Source organism: Myxine glutinosa, chromosome 3, assembly GCF_964187855.1.
Source record: "Myxine glutinosa chromosome 3, kmMyxGlut1.1, whole genome shotgun sequence".
Taxonomy (NCBI): Eukaryota; Metazoa; Chordata; class Myxini; order Myxiniformes; family Myxinidae; genus Myxine; species Myxine glutinosa.
In genome coordinates, this window is record NC_136263.1 from 13,006,503 (window position 1) to 13,024,221 (window position 17,719).

At 47.2% G+C, this 17,719-nt stretch overlaps 1 protein-coding gene across 1 annotated transcript in view; it reads left to right on the top strand.

The window, feature by feature from the left end:
- The window catches only part of LOC137423806 (dedicator of cytokinesis protein 1), a 968,048-nt gene that overhangs the window by 602,161 nt on the left and 348,168 nt on the right, over positions 1 to 17,719 (top strand). Inside the window, exons 37-38 of the mRNA XM_078773719.1 lie at positions 3,779 to 3,869; positions 7,921 to 8,040. Coding sequence (XP_078629845.1) covers positions 3,779 to 3,869; positions 7,921 to 8,040 — 211 coding nt within the window. The remainder of the gene's footprint in view (positions 1 to 3,778; positions 3,870 to 7,920; positions 8,041 to 17,719) is intronic.

Consider the following 17,719-nt stretch of genomic DNA (forward strand, 5'->3'; position numbering starts at 1 on the left):
TCAGCCCGGGACGTGCTGGCGACGAGGATGTCGTCCAGGTAAACGAAAAGGAACGGCAGGTCACGCAGCATGCCGTCCATCAAGCGCTGGAACGCCTGAGCCGCGTTCTTGAGACCAAACGGCATCCGTAAGAATTCAAATAAGCCGAACGGCGTGATGACTGCCATTTTAGGGACGTCGGCCGCCCTGACAGGTACCTGGTGATATCCCCGTATGAGATCAATTTTCGAAAAAATGACCCGTCCCGCCAGACGGGCGGAGAAGTCTTGGATGTGCGGGATCGGATACCTGTCGGGGGTGGTAGCGTCGTTAAGGCGGCGGTAGTCGCCACATGGGTGCCAGCCGCCCCCTGGCTTTGGGACGATGTGTAGTGGCGAAGCCCACGCGCTATCGGAGCGCTGCACGATGCCGAGGTGTTCTAAAGCGTCGAACTCGGCTTTGGCCACGGCGAGCTTGGCTGGGTCGAGGTGGCGGGCTCTGGCGTAGACCGGCGGGCCCGTGGTTGGTATGTGGTGCTCGTTCCCATGCCGTACTGCGACGGCCGAAAACGTCGGCCGCGTGAGGGCCGGGAACTCCGTGAGCAGGCGAGCCAACTCGTTCGCCGCCGGGAGGGCGCATGCCAGCTCGGTCGGCGCGGAGCTGCTCAATGTGCATACCAGGGAGCTGAAGGTTTCGGCGTTCATTAAACGACGCCGTTGGACGTCCACCAGCAGTCCGTGTGCGCAGAGGAAGTCGGCGCCTAGCAGAGCCATGGGCACGTTTGCGGTTACAAACGTCCAAGCAAAGCGTTGGCCGCCGAAGCAGAGGGTGACGTTGCGCGGGCCGAAGGTGCGGATGGCCGATCCGTTGGCCGCAACCAAGGAGGGGCCGCAAACCGCGGACTGCCTGTCGTGGTCAGAGGCGGGTATGACGCTCAGTTGGGCACCGGTGTCGCACAGGAGCGCCCTCCGGACGCTTTATCCGTGATGAACAGTAAGTTGCCTGTGTGGCCGGCGCTCATGGCTGTTAATGAACGCCGGCCCGGCCGTTTCCCGGCCTGCCAAAGGTGCACGGGGGTCGGCATGTCCGGGCCTTCTGTCCGAACCTGGCATGATAGTAACACCACGCTTGGTCAGGTGGAGGCCCCGGTCGTCAAGCTGGAGGTGGTCGGCTCGGTGTAGCGGCCGCCAATTGCGTCGGCAGTTCGGTCGTCGACCGTGCCGGGTGCTCGGGCGCCATGGGTGTTGCGTCGGACGGCAGTGGGCCCCAGGTCGCTGCTGCGATGCGCTGGCCTGCGGCGGAGATCTTGTCGGCTTCCCTGGCAAGGGCACGGGGATCCGTGATCGTCGTGCTTGCCAGGGCGAGGCGTACCGGGCTAGGCAGCTGACGGAGGAACAGCTCCCGGAACAGGAATGCCGGAGAGTGCTCGCCGAGCAGCGAAAGCATGTAGTCCATTCGCTCGGAAGGGCGCGTGTCGCCGAGCTCGGGCAGGTCGAGCAGGCGCCGTGCGCGTTCCGCCGATGGGAGGGCGAAAGCGTCGAGGAGAAGCTTTTTAATCGCGCCGTATTTGTCAGCGGCTGGCGAGCTCTCGAGGAGGCTCAGGGCGCGGGCCGCGGTGGCTGAACCGAGCGCTGCTACCACATGGTGGAAGCGGGTGTCGTCGGCCATGATGCCTCGCAGGGCGAACAGGGAGTCTGCCTGTGCGAACCAAACCGCCGCGTGAGCCTCCCAGAAGGTAGGCAGTTTAAGGGCCACTGCCGTGTCCATGTCGGTAGGTCACCAATGAAGGAGCTCGGGCTCTCACGTCGATCGGAAGAATGGACGCGACAAAAAGCTGGAATTCGTCCGAGTTGCTTTATTCAAACAAAACACTCAGGTACTCTGAAAAGCCCGTTTATCGGGCAGCAATATATATACACACATTATCCCGGAGCGTTTGCCCAGGAAAGGCGAGAGGGGGGGTGGCCGAGCGTCCTGACTGCGGCCTGGCAAGTTGAGGGTGAGCCTGCCCGGGCATGCCCGGGCATCCCGACCGAGGCCTGGCAAGTTGAGCGCGGGCCTGCCCGGGCGTCCTGGACGAGCCCGGCATGGTGATCGCTCCGCGTCCTTGATAGGTGCAAGGCGATTGTGAAAACCCAGCGGTAGCCACTACAAAACAATCAAATACAGCGAAGGAAATAACTTATCTTCACAAAATACCGACGGGGGGAGGGAGCCTAGAGAGCAGGCCCCGCACGAGGTGCGAACAAAAAACGACTAATTACACACAAGTTTGCAATAATTACAAAACCAAAACTAACTAGAAACACACAAACACATTCGCAATGAAATAACCAGTGGAAATTTGACAAAGACACGAATGGGAAAATACTAAAACTTCGATGTCGTGGAGAGATCAAATTTAGCCTCCTCGCTAAATTGCAGTTCTCTGCAAGTCTTGCCCATTATGTAATATTTGCACAAAGCATCCGTTCACATCATCATGGCCTCCTTGTCTCATGGAGAGCATAATGAAGCTTTCTTGCTTCAGGAGACTTAAGACATGAAACTGTTCTTTAATACCCGCGCTTTTAAACTCTGTCCAGCAAATTATCTTTTTGAATCCAGACTTTCTGTACAAATATTTAACTCGATTTTGAGCAATATGACTGCTGTTCCACTTAATGCAGTTGCTAATGAACAGTACGATGTATCAGCATTCCTTGTTGAAATGACCTGCATTTATTGTATTCCCCTTTCAGTATGCATTCGGAATTCACTACGACAAGCTCACTGGAGCGATCACCAAAGCTCGATCCAGTATGCCGCTCACTCCGCCGCTGACATTCGGAATGTTGAGCGTTGTTCCACATCCTTTTAAAATCCATTTTTGGTTGGCTTCTGTCATGCCGAGATCATGAGGCTGGTGGAAGCATGTCACCCTTTTTCTTTTTTTCTCTCTTTGGATGTGTTTTTGAAGGCTGTTTCACCTGAATGGGCGTTTTCACACCGGTGTGCACTGGTTGATTTACTTTCCTTTATTTTTCCCTCCATTCTCAAACACGGGAGAGAAGGTTCAGATGCCATGTTGACAAAATGGTCCGTTGCCCTCTGGGTAGTTATACTAGTTGGTGGTGCCTTCGGTTTTAAATATGCATCTTTACAAAATTACAGCCAATTTCTTCTGAACTTAAAACTTTCCTTCATTTTCATCTTGCTCGCTCGCTGACATTTTGAGCTTGATATTTTGAGCCTGAGATTCACTCTCATGGTCAATTTGAGTGTTTTATTTGAAAGACATTTTTCGGTCTGTGCATTCCTTTAAAAAAAATTTTTTTATAGGAGCGAGGCTCATAAAAGAGAAACTTAATGTCTTTCCCACCTTTTGCTTTGGGCTCTACCACCATACCTGTTTGTTGTGATAAGATATTCAGACCTTATAGAGCAGCAAGCTTCTCAGGGATCTACTTTTTACAACTTGCGAAGCACACCTCCACAGAATGAAGATTATTTTGAAAAGGGGCATTTGGAGGAAAGGTATATTGTATCCTGGCCCCATATGATTACACAAATCCACTCGAACAAGAGCCAATCGGCATTTCCTGACAAAGGCTCTGGCGACTGAAGTTTTTGCAAAAATAAATATCATGCTATTGAATCCACATGGCTCTTAGTGAGGCTCTTTTTGATTTAAGAATTATATGTTAAGCAGCCAAAGGCAGGTGTAGGAAGAGGGGAGGAGGCGAAGAGGGACAGTGGGATGCAGGATTTGTAAGCAAGATAATTGTAAAAGGCTTTGATTGAAGTTCTTTGCTTTCAGGTACCTTCACAAGCTGGCGGATATGCACCTCGAATGTGAGAACTACACTGAAGCTGGATATACACTCCTCTTGCGGGCCCAACATCTCAAGGTGGGAATAGGTTTTAGAGTGTGTGTGTGTGTGTGTGTGTGTGTGTGTGTGTGTGTGTGTGTGTGTGTGTGTGTGTGTGTGTGTGTGTTGCATCATGGAGTAAGGTAAAACTCCATATGTAGGGATGGGACGGGGAATAAAATGGCCGCCCCATCAATTGTGTACAAAATTATGTGCTGTAAAGCTAATACAGAGTGAAGTATAAGCCTTTAAATGCAATACCTTTTATTCCCTAACATTTTCATAACAAACAAGAGTGAAAATAGATCAGAATACAACCAAATCGAGAGATCAGAAAATGGCAGAATCTACTATATAAGAGAGCCTGTTGGTCTGTCTGTCTGTGTGTCGCCATTTTTCTCAGAGATGGCTGAACGGATCTTCGTCAAATTTTCAGAGGTTCATCAGTGAGTGGCTGGGAGTGTTTTAGGCAAAAAAAAATCGGTTTCGTTTGCTTTTTGGGATTTATAAAAATCGCTTTATCGAGCCCAAGCCTTTTCCATTAATGACAGTTATGTACAAGTACAGATTCGCATAAATAAATACAAAACAATCACCAGACATTTGAACACAAATAAAAAAACATTTCTGAAAGCGGTCGAAGTTGGTGGAAGGCTTCTTCTTCTTCCTGGACGTCATCATACTTAAGTCAGAAACGTGATGAATGGTGCATTCAGCAGCAGATTTTCAACTAAAAGGTAAAATGATGATTTGACATTTGTGATGGATTCTGATTTGGATGTAATTGCTTTTCCATTATATTTGCCCTCATTTCAAATATGTTAATGTTTATTTTTCTCTTGAGCAATGCCGAGTACTCCAGATATAAACACTTATATACTTTACTCGGGGTACAAATACGAATGCAACTTTGTTTGTGGAGTATCATAGGCTATGTGGCTGCGGCCTCATTCGGGGGTGTGGGGGACCGGGAGAGGGGTGTAAATTCTCGATGTAAATGTATACCATGTAGCGCCACCTGGTGATGGTGGCAAAGGGTATTACAATTTCCTTTTTTACCTGTGCAACACTGAGGCTATGAAGCACTCTTTGCATGGGAAAATCTTTCCTCCTTCCCTTCACCCCCTCCCTCAAAACGGAGGGACCTGTCAAAGCCACCCCACCCCTAAAATATGTATATGCAGTATGTCTCTCCCCTCCCTCTCCCTTCACCTCCCCCTCCCCTCCCCCTTCCACTCCACCCACTCCCTTCCTCACCCCTCACTCTCCTGCCCCCCCTGCCCCCCCCACTTTTACACACTGGCAACGCCGGTTACTCCTGCTAGTTGTTGATAAATGTCATTCAGCCACCTCCTTATGTAAATATATGTGATCATGTGACCCCTTTACAAGACATATATTTATTACACATGCACCGGGAAGGGAAGAATAGGGAGGGAGGAAATTGGAAATGCCAACATTGAGAAATGGTGGTATCTCTTCAGTGTGTACATATAGGTAGGGTGTAAATTTAGGAAATTAAAAATGAGGAAAATAAGAGAATGTATGATAGTAGGAAAAGGAAAGGAGTTTAGTGGACTTTGGGAGAAAAGGGAAGGAATATTGGGAGTATATAGGAGTGTGGGGATGGAATAGAAGGGAATGAGCAGAGAAAGGAGAGAGAGGATAAAAAAAATATTCTGCTGTATTGGCGTACAGAATAAATAGATGGTTGCAAAAGTGAAGGACAACAGTGAGGCAGAATGTCCGAGTGGAGACAGAAGGGACGGGAATATTTGACGGGATATTAAGGGAACTAGCAAAGGGTCTTGGATGAGATATCCAGTTCTTTCAGAAAGTATTCACACCCCTTAACTTTTTCACATTTTTTGGTGTTACAGCCTGAATTTAAAATGTAGTTGAATTTATTATTTTTGTAACCGATCTACACAAAACACCTCATAATGACAAAATGAAAACATGTTTTTAGGATTTTTTACATATCTATTGAAAATGAAATACAGAAATATCTAATTTACATAAGTATTCAAGCCCCCGAGTCAATACTTCATAGAAGTAGGGAATGAGCAGTCTTTGGTAGTGATTACAACTTTGAGTCTTCTTGGGAATGTCTGTATCAGCTTTGCACATCTGGATTTGGGGAGTTTCTCCCATTTTTCCTTGCAGATTTGCTCAAGCGGTCAAGTTGGATGAGGAGTGTCGGTGAACAACAATCTTCAAGTCTTTTCACAGATTTTCAATGGGATTCAAGTCTGGGCTTTGGCTGGGCCTCTCAAGGACTTTACCGTTCTTGTTCTGAAACCATTCCAGTGTTGCTTTGGCTGCATGCTTGGGGTCATTGTCCTGGTGGAACGTAAATCTTCACTAAGGTTTTTTGCACTCTGAAGCAGGTTCTTCTCAAGAATTCACCTGTATTTGGCTCCATTCATTGTTCCCTCTATCCTAGCAAGTCTCCCAGTCCCTGCCACTGAAGATCATCGCCATAGCATGATGCTACCACCACCATGCTGCACTGTAGGGATGGTGTTAGATGGGTGATGAGCTGTGCTCGGTTTTCCGCCAGACATAGTGGTTTGCATTTAGGCCAATGAGTTCAATTTTCGTCTCATCAGACCACAGAATCTTTTGCCTCATGCTCTCTGAGTCTTTCACGTGTCTTTTGCAAACTCCAGGTGTGCTGTCATGTGGCTTTTTCTCAGGAGTGGCTTCCGTGTGGCCACTCTCCCATAAAGTCTAGATTTGTGAAGTGCTGCAGAGACTGTTGTCCTTCCGGCAGGTTCTCCCATCTCAGCCGAGGAACTATGTAGTTCTGTTAGAGAGGTCATTGGGTTCTTGGTCACCTCCCTGACCAAGGTCCTTCTTGCCCGTTTGCTCAATTTTACAGATGGCCAGCTCTAGTAAGAGTCTGTGTAGTTCCATATTCTTTCAATTTCCTAATGATGGAGCTTACTGTGCTCTTGGAAACCTTCAGTTCAATAGAGATTGTTTTCTACCTTTCCCCAGATCTATGCCTCCTCATAATTATATCTTGGAGTTATACGGGCAGTTCCCTGGACTTCCTCGTAGAGTGTTTCACCATGTAAACGCCTTTCAATATAAGTTGCTGGATAATAACGTTAAATGAGTTACGTATTGTTAATTAACAATATGTATTGTTAATGTCCGGCTTCCTTCTTGTAACTACAGTGCAGTAATTGGTCATTATTTTGATTAGAGAAAATTGAAAAAACAACCAAACAAGATAAGAAGGAATGACAAGGAATGGTAGGAACCTAACCCTTACCCCTAACTGCCACAGCCTGGAATGGCAGTATAATGGCAGGATGGTGAAACTTGACATTGGCCTAAATGAAATAAATTTCTTGCACGTTTCTTGCACGTTGCACGTTTCTCGCAATATTGCACGTTTCTTGTACGTTGCACGTTTCTCGCAATATTGCACGTTTCTTGCACGTTGCACGTTTCTCGCAATATTGCACGTTTCTTGCACGTTGCACGTTTCTTGCAATATTGTACGTTTCTTGCATGTTGCACGTTTCTTGCACGTTGCACGTTTCTTGCAATATTGCACGTTTCTTGCACGTTGCACGTTTCTCGCAATATTGCACGTTGCACGTTTCTTGCAATATTGCACGTTTCTTGCAATATTGCACGTTTCTTGCACGTTGCACGTTGCACGTTTCTCGCAATATTGCACGTTTCTTGCACGTTGCACGTTTCTTGCAATATTGTACGTTTCTTGCATGTTGCACGTTTCTTGCACGTTGCACGTTTCTTGCAATATTGCACGTTTCTTGCACGTTGCACGTTTCTCGCAATATTGCACGTTTCTTGCACGTTGCACGTTTCTTGCAATATTGCACGTTTCTTGCAATATTGCACGTTTCTTGCACGTTGCACGTTTCTTGCACGTTGCACGTTTCTCGCAATATTGCACGTTTCTTGTAGCATTGTGATGCGGTTGAGGGAAGGGGATGTGAAACTAGTGCACAATTGGGACATGTCGAGTTTTTGTGTCGCTGCAGAAGACCATGATTATGTGTATTGTATTAATTCTGGTTCAAGTTAATGCTTCGCGTGTTCCTTGTAGTGGTTGGACGAGCCATATACAGGGCCAGTTCTGCCTCATCATGTTGTGGAAGCGAACACGCACTGGGAACTAAAAGGAAAGCTATTTCAAGACGTGATCGGATACTTTGACAAAGGCAAGGTACGTGGTTGATATGTCAAAATGTAATTTTCTATCCATGGTATCCATACTCGAGAAATGGTCAATCCGAAAAGAAAGGTTCATATAATTTGTAGTGGGGAACAGGACTTTCCTGTATGTGGGAGTAATTGCTGCATTCAAAGTATATTTATCTGTCTTGAAAGGATGTGCAATCACCTCCTAAAAAGAGCAGAATAATTGCTTCTTCCCATTGTATGTTGTAGTCCTGTACGCTATTAAACGTGAACTTTGAGGTTTGGGTTGGCCCGTTTGTCATTCCATCCCATCTGAGTTTGTCGCTCATGATTTTGCATTCCCGGTTCAAGTACTGTAAATTATGCTCATTTATCTTGATTGTCAGGGAAATACTCACATGCACAAAGATGATGCATGAGCTTCAACCACTGTCGGTTTGTGTGTTTGTGAGACAGTGGGTGTGCGTGATTTTTTTCAGAAAATCATTAAAAAAAAATTCAGTTACCTTTTCACTCGAGCCTGGTGTTGACTGAGCGGTTTGGGTGCCGGCTTGGGATCCTAGGATCCTGGGTTCAAATCCCGGTTGATCGCTGAATTAACTCAGCCTGTCATAAAATTGCTTGACCCAGCCTGTCATCCTTCCGAGGTCGGCAAATTGAGTACCAGTTCACTGGTGATTCCCTGCATGTCGCAAGAGGCGACTAACAGCGTTGGCGGCAGAAAGGGCCTTCGGCCGTAAACCATTGCTTCAAAAAGGGGACCACGGTGCCCTTTTTTGTCCATGCAGGGAAAAATGGCCTCTAAAGGTGGTTGTTTTTTGTTTTGGTTACTTTTTCTTTCTTTTTTTTTCTTTTTTTTTCTTTTTTTTCTTTTTTTATTTCTTTTTTTTCTTTTTTTTGTATACAAGATCGAGGCTCGTGAAGGAGCTAACTTTAATCACACAAAAAGTCAAACCGACACATAAAACACAAAATAAGGGGAGCGGTAGACAAGATGGGGAGAGAGGGGAAAGGATACAAACACAACATTTGAGAGCAGGGACATCGAGAGAACTGTGGGAGGGAGAGGGCTTGGGGAGAGGTGGGAGAGGTATAAAACATATGAACACTGCAAGGACGTCCAGGAAAGAAGTTGGAATTAAACAAAAAAAAGCGTATTTTCACTCTCTGAATCAGTGTCTCCTTTAAGTTTTCCCCTTTTGTGTGCTTTCTGAGTTCTGCTTCCTCTCGTATGTTTTTCTTCCTCTCTTATTATGCCGTCTGAAAGACTGTATTACCGGATGTGTTTCTGAGGCTAGCAACTTCCTAACCCATTAACGCCCACTGCCATCTTTGAGGGTTTGTAATTTGTGTGACATCTCCATTCCCTCTTTGATCCCTCCACTCCCGTCATATTAGAAACGCTGTATTTTAGCTTTGCCACCACCCTTGATGGTATTGTTCTTCTCATTGTGCAATTAGTTTTGTGAACAAAATCACAATTGTTGTCTTCAAATGCGTCGATTTGTTTCTCGAATCACCAGGAAGTGCTCCATTTTCATTTGAGCACTCAGTTCATGAAGATGGAGAGAGTCTGCCCAACAAATTTAACAGGAAGTCATTTGATGGCTGATGCAAAGGTGATTCTATTAAGAGCAAGAGGTAGAGCTTTGATGGTGTGGGAGGATAGGTTGATTATGATGATGATGGTGGTGGCAGACTCATAACCCACAAAGGCTGCTAATAAACACCGACAACAGCTTAAGAAACAAAACCAACTGCCGCAATCATACAGATAGGTGTGCGTAAGTAGTCCAGAGGTTCATAAATGTAAGAGTCCAGTCACCCAATACCATTTCTGGCAATATAAGAAACTTGGACTTGAGTCGAGTGGGGCTTTGTTACATTTTTCCTTTTACAGGTCGATGATCGATTGATTGCCAAACATGGTCGATAGGTGGTCACATGGTTGGCCGACCTCCTGATATGGCCTGGGCATTCTTGTATATTACTGTAACATTGTGATACAGTTCCAATGATGTTGTGGGGAATGAGGTCATCTGCAAAGTAATGACATGTTGTGAAGTCAAAGGAAACAACATTGTGCATTCCTCCGAATAGCGATGAAAACTTTGATCCATCAGACTTTTGAAATGGTTTAAACCTTCCTGCGTGTGGATGAAGGAGCGATTCCTTCGATGCTACATCGCGGACCAGGACCTGTCTTCAGGTGAATCTTTGCCTCCCTACAAATGGATTGTATATGACTGAAAAGCATTTCGGTCGAAGCAAGCCAAACAGGTTTAGTTTCAAAGCTTGGTCATTGGTCAAACCATGTTTTGGTTATGTCATGAAAATGTCATGACACTTCACTACCTGTCTTGCAAATGCCATGGAAATGCCAGAGCAAACAGAATGATGAAAGATCGCAGCTTGGAAAGGGAAGCAATTATGGCTGTTGACCTCATTTCTGAATTCCCTTGACCCCTGCCACACGACATCACATTTGACAAGCTTTGCATTTGTGAGGCTATTGGGAGTCGGCCCTACATCAGCCCTCAGCATAGGACTTGCCAAAACTTGCGTCTTGCACATCAATAGTCCCAAACATATTCCACTTAACTACCATATGTATATGTGTATGTGTATTGTTACGTGGTCCCCTCGGTGAATACCTGGTCTCGGTGACCCCCGGACCGTGAGAGGAACTCCGCCAGCAAGCTGTATTATATATGCGCTTTCGCCACGCAATCCATATGAATTTCACCCAGGAGACAACTGATGTTCAAGGATATATTTCCAATGGTAATGATACCATACAATTTCAATGACACAACCACGGAGATTTTCCCCGAGCAATCAACAATACACAATCATCACCAATTCCCAATTCACAATCAATTCCCTACGATTAAGATGGCCATCTTATACATGTGTGTCCCGGTGAGTACTCACGACACCCTTTTGGTCTCGGTCCCGCACAATGTCTCTGGGCCCCTCCTGACCAAGATGATGGTCGCCGTCGCCGCACTCGGGCGGTTGAACGAACCTCGGGTGGACGTTTTTCCACCGGGCAGGTATCGTACCAGGCACCGTGGCTGCAGCCCCTCGTGGCCACGCGAAGCGGATACGGTAGAGCAAGCCAAACCCCACGCCGCTTGCCAGGCGCGTTAGGCCCCAACGTGTGACCCGCACGCGTCTGTTTGGACGGTGCCGCGAACGATGCCAGACGCGGGGTCGATTCACGGCCCCACGTCAACTTGACGTCTCCACCGGGCAGGTACACGTCCCGGTAATTCCTCTCGCCAGACAGGCTTCGGAACGCCGCTTTTCCACGCAGCGCAAGGTCGATCCCACCTTTTGTCGGAGCGGGGCGAGGAAGAATAATACTCGTCCTTTTTTCCTCGTGTCTTTTCCTCTTCCGTTTCCGGTCACTTCCGTTTCCGGCCACTCCCTCAGAAGGGCTCCTGACCCTCCAACCACAACAACTACACAACAACTTAATATACTACACACGGATAAGCAAAGACCTGAATGGTAATTCACATACATTCACATAAATATGTAACACTCCCCCCCTTCAAGAAAGAAAGTTTGAACCCAGCGAAAACTTTCTTTGCCGGCCAATTTGGAGAAACAAACCAGATAACTCAACCCCCCCCCACATTATCCGTTCCCCCCGGGCACAGTTATCACTTAAAAATAAAGCAACCAAAATTTCACCACAACCCCTCCAGATTACTCCCTCTGGACTAAGTACCAACAACGACATTGTCCCTGCCAAATCAAACTCCATCTCATGACCCTCTGACTTTGACCGTCAGTTTCTTGGGAATGAAGGTTAAGGGGTTGATCAAAGATCCAAAGTTAAGCAACTCGATAGCACTTTTTCCGGGAGGCCAAGCCGAGTATTCACTACATGGATGCCTTTAGGAACGCGGAGTTCACGGTTAGTCCGTGCAGGAAAGTTCTCTACATGGGCGCCTTGAGGAACGTGGAGTTCACGGTTAGTCCGTGCATGAAAGTTCACTACATGGACGCCTTTAGGAACGGCGTTCACGGTTAATTCGTGTAGGAATCTTGGCTCGGCGGCTCCGCCGCCTTCAGTGCTTCAACTTCTCAGAACTTCCCTAATAATTAGGGTGAGACCACTGGTCCCTGTAGTCCCATGAATAGCGGTCTCCTTCTCGGCCACTACCAAAACTACCGCCCAGTTGTCCTCTCCTGTAGACCTCTCGACGCCTACGAAATGCCTTCCCTACTGTTATGGTCCGACCCTCCAAATCCTTGCCATTCCAATTCTTCTCTGCCTCTCTGGCGTCTTTTGTGCTGGCAAACGTGACAAAGCCGAACCCTCTTGACTGTTGCGTTTCCCAGTCTCTTACCAACCGCACTTCCACCAGCGGCCCATATCTGTTGAAGACAGAGGTCAGAACTTATTCCTCTGTTTTGAAGTTCAGTCCCCCTACAAATAACTTGGCACTTTTGTCGCCATCCCGAGCTGGTGTGGTGTTATTTTCCCTGCTGGGCTCTTTACCAACCCTCAGGTTACCATAAACTTGACCCCCGGCCAAATCATTCCCGATAACCACAGATACACCCTCTACAGGAAGCGTGGCTTGTAAACCGACGGTGACCGGTCCTGACACCAAATCGGACTCCAACTGGATGACCTGAAGGGGAGAACTAACACCGCCCCCGATCCCCTGTAAACGAACACTATCCCCCGTTGCCGTCTCCTCGGACCATGGCAAAATGCCTTCAAGCATTAAAGATTGATGGGCCCCTGTGTCCCTCAATATCCTAACCGGTCTCCGGTTAGTCGAGGCTCCATCCAGTGACACAAACCCCTCTGAAATAAATGGTTGGTAACCCTTTTGATGGCGATTTCTTACGCTAGCCATCGCATTCGGAGTTGTAATAGTCGGACTCCGCTCTGGGTTGTCCCTTTTCATGAGGTAACAACTGGACATCAAGTGTCCAGGTTTCTTGCAAAACGCGCAAGTAGGCCCGGAGGAAAAACTCGGGGTCTGCCTCGGGCCCCCCGAACTATAAGTTTGTCTTGGGCCCGCATCCCTCTGATTTCGAACCGGTGGGGTATCATAGTTGTCCCCATAATCATCTCGAGGCCGCCGCCATGTATGGTCGTTCTCCGCACCTGCTGTTCCCCACCTCCCCTGCGGAGATCTAGGCGAGGAGTTAGGTTCGTGGACCCCTATTCGGTGGGTTAAGGCATAATCATCTGCCATGGTGGCTGCGTCCCACAACTTTGGTACCTTCTTTTCCTGCAGGTACACTTTGATGTCCTCGTGGACACACTGCTGGAATTCCTCCACCAGGATCAAGTCCCGCAATGTCTCGAAGTCTTTCCCGACTCCTTTTGACTCACACCACCGATCAAACATGTTTTCTTTCACTCTGGCAAACTCCACATGGGTCTCACTCTCCCTCTTCCTGGAATTCCTGAATTTTTGCCTGTAAGCTTCCGGAACCAACTCATAGGCCTTGAGGATGTGCTTCTTCAGTACCTCATAATCTGCACATTGGTCCATTGGTAGCGCCGAATAAATTTCCTGAGCTTTCCCCACCAGCACACTTTGCACGAGTATGGTCCAGGCCTCCTCCGGCCAGTTTAATTGTCGAGCCACTTTCTCAAAGTGTGGGAAAAATTTCGCGACTTCCTTTTCACTGAACGGTGGAACCAGCCTCACATGTCTGCCCACATCCCAGGTTTTCTGGTTAGGTGTCGACCCCGTCAGCAAGGGTGGTGCCTCTCCCCGTTCTCTCATTAACTCCAGCTCCTTGAATTTGATTTCTTGCTGAAGCTCCATGTCACGTTCCTTTAATTCCCTTTCCGCTTTTCTCTCCTCTGCTTCGAGGTCCCTTGCAGCTCTCCTCTCCTCTGCTTTTCTCCCTTCTAACCTTTCCTGGAGTTCTCTTTCCACTCTCCTTTCCTCTGCTTGTTTCTCTTCTCTCCTCGCTTCTGCTTTCCTTTCCTCTTCTTTTAACCTTTCCTGGAGTTCTCGTTCCCCTCTCCTTTCCTCTGCTTGTTTCTCTTCTCTCCTCTCTTCTGCTTTCCTTTCTTCTTCTGCTCTTTCTTTTTCTGCTTTCCTTTCTTCTTCTGCTCTTTCCTTTTCTGCTTTCCTTTCTTCTTCTGCTAACCTTTCCTGGAGTTCTCGTTCCACTCTCCTTTCTTGTGCTTGTTTCTCTTCTCTTCTCTCTTCTGCTTTCCTTTCTTCTTCTGCTCTTTCCTTTTCTGCTTTCCTTTCTTCTTCTTTTATCCGTTCCTGGCTCCGTAATTGCAACTCCAGTTTCCGGAGCTCAACGTCTTCTGGTTCTTCGGGTAGCCACTCCCAGGCTAACTCGTCCCATGTTCCTAATCCCACCATAGATTGTATCACCGTGGCCTGCAACTCTGCCTTCCTCAAATTAGTTCGGACCTCCAAGTTAAAATGTTTGGCCAATTTCAAGAGGTCCGACTTTAGCAACGCTCGGAACTGCGCCTCACTCGGGGTTACCCCAAAGTTCTGTGCCACAAACGCCATGGTGCCTATCGTTAACACCTGTTAACCTTCACCCAAGACTTTACCCCAATTTCTCAAAAATTTTTACCAATTAATAATTAATTAATAAATTTTAATTAATAAAAAATTATTATTTTATTATTTTATACAATTTTAAATCCCGGACGGGCCCCCAATTCTGTTACGTGGTCCCCTCGGTGAATACCTGGTCTCGGTGACCCCCGGACCGTGAGAGGAACTCCGCCAGCAAGCTGTATTATATATGCGCTTTCGCCACGCAATCCATATGAATTTCACCCAGGAGACAACTGATGTTCAAGGATATATTTCCAATGGTAATGATACCATACAATTTCAATGACACAACCACGGAGATTTTCCCCGAGCAATCAACAATACACAATCATCACCAATTCCCAATTCACAATCAATTCCCTACGATTAAGATGGCCATCTTATACATGTGTGTCCCGGTGAGTACTCACGACACCCTTTTGGTCTCGGTCCCGCACAATGTCTCTGGGCCCCTCCTGACCAAGATGATGGTCGCCGTCGCCGCACTCGGGTGGTTGAACGAACCTCGGGTGGACGTTTTTCCACCGGGCAGGTATCGTACCAGGCACCGTGGCTGCAGCCCCTCGTGGCCACGCGAAGCGGATACGGTAGAGCAAGCCAAACCCCACGCCGCTTGCCAGGCGCGTTAGGCCCCAACGTGTGACCCGCACGCGTCTGTTTGGACGGTGCCGCGAACGATGCCAGACGCGGGGTCGATTCACGGCCCCACGTCAACTTGACGTCTCCACCGGGCAGGTACACGTCCCGGTAATTCCTCTCACCAGACAGGCTTCGGAACGCCGCTTTTCCACGCAGCGCAAGGTCGATCCCACCTTTTGTCGGAGCGGGGCGAGGAAGAATAATACTCGTCCTTTTTTCCTCGTGTCTTTTCCTCTTCCGTTTCCGGTCACTTCCGTTTCCGGCCACTCCCTCAGAAGGGCTCCTGACCCTCCAACCACAACAACTACACAACAACTTAATATACTACACACGGATAAGCAAAGACCTGAATGGTAATTCACATACATTCACATAAATATGTAACAGTATATATATATATATATATCAGGTAATGAACGGCGGTTGGGAATTATATCCAATATGTCCATTTTACAGTTCTCCAACCTTTAGTTTTGTCTTAAAAACTCAACGTTTCGGCCAGCAACCCGGCCTGCACTGGGCCTCCACTAGCCTTTATCAAGAGTAATTCCTTTGTTTACCTCCTCCCAGATATACCTGGGGGGAGGGGGTGGGCCTATTCTGTTAACCAATCACAAAGCTGTGTTGCGATACCTCGTGACCATTAACCCATGATAAGCTTGTGTTGCACGTGTTTTGTGTGTGTCTGAGCGGTGTATTGTGTTTTGTTATTCTTGTCGCCTGTGTCGGTTATGTCCCACTTTGTCCTTGTCCTCCTCCCAGCATCGGTGTCTCTCTGGTGTATTTATGAATGATTGGGTAGGATTTTGAGACCGGTCAGGGTGAGGGTTAACTATCAACCGATATACACCTTGAGATGTGCACTGACCAAGGTCAAAGACAAAAGAATGACTGCACAGGTGTGGTATACACCATTCCATGTGACTGTGGTGGAGAATACAAAGGCGAGACCGGAAGAACCTTAGGCCAGCGCATTAATGAACACCAGAAGGCCTTTGAGTATATTCACTCGGAAAGATCTGCTATCACCAAGAATGGAATAAGGGCGGGCCATGTTCCCCTATGGGAAACCCTTGGAAAACCCATGTTCCCCTTGGAAAAACTGAAAAACTTTGCACCTCTTTATTCCCGAAACCAATCCATGGAAAAAATTGAAAGGTGGCTCATTGAAAAGTAGTCACCATGGGGAATAACGTATGTTAATGATGATGTCATAGGTCCCTTAATGAAGACGTCATAAATCGACAAGTCGAACGCTTGATTCAATGAGTATGAAATTTCTTGAGCGTGATCGAGGGATACATTGGTCAAGGAAAAAAAATTTGATGACGTCATTGGTCATGTGGTTAGGCAGCCATTTTTTTTTTTACGACATTGTCTTGTAGGACAATGCCATCTGGAACAGCGTTTGTCTTTCCGTTCTGTGTATTTATATATGCACCTCACAATCGTCCACCCAATCAGAACTGAGGATCTGATCACATGACAGCCAGCGGTACAGCAGATCCAAGCCTGGCTACACGGGTGTTAGGCTGTCAGTCTTGTTTGAGGACAACAAGTAGGTTACTTGAAGTGTGTACATCCTGCAAGGTCTTGGGAGTGAATCAGGACTTTAGCACAGAATGGAGCAATACCTGAATAGATTGGATAGAATACAGAGAGGCCACCAACCTGTCTGTGATGCGGGAGCAGCACATCTTGTGTTTCTACCTATTTGTGAGAGATGCCAATGATTTGAAGAAGTTTGGATTCTACAGCATCTGGGGAAGTGAAAAAACATCTGAGGAAGGGAAGGAATTTTCAAAGGAGTGAAACATGGGCACCTCACTACATGAGAAAACAGTACTGCATTGAGCTACAGACAAATGCTTTCTAGGTTAAGATAAGTTCAGGTTTGCCAAGGAAGTTCTTGGCATGTTGGAGGATACCTATTCTGCAGCTGGTTTTGGGGGGTAGCTTTGCAATTATGGTCTTCACAGGAGAGGTTGTGGCCAGTGGCGTATCGAGGAAAAATGGTGCTCGGGGCTAGATCTCAAATTCGCCTTTCTAAATGGTCCTTCGTATCTAAGCGTGCAGTTGTTGGTGTGACTGTGTGGTTCACCTCTTCCTAGCCTTCAGTGATGCAAACTCATCCATCACAGCTTGGTAGTTAATTGACTCGGCTAGTACACGCCTGATGGATTGGGTGGCTAGATTGCTGAGCCGAGAGCGGTTCATTGTGGATGTGAGGTGGGTCTCGATCAGTTTCTGTTTGGAGAAGCTCCTGTCACATTCTACAATGCTCACACACATGGTAAGAAATGTCCTCGGTACGATGGAAGGTGAGGAAAACATTCCTCGAATCCCCACTTCACTACATATTTACAGTCACGTGAAAAAGTAAGTACACCCCATGCAAAGTTTTGACTTTTTCAACATATTTCAACATACAGCTATTTGATCTTCATTTCAACAATATTGATCGATAAAGGTGATATAATATAACAA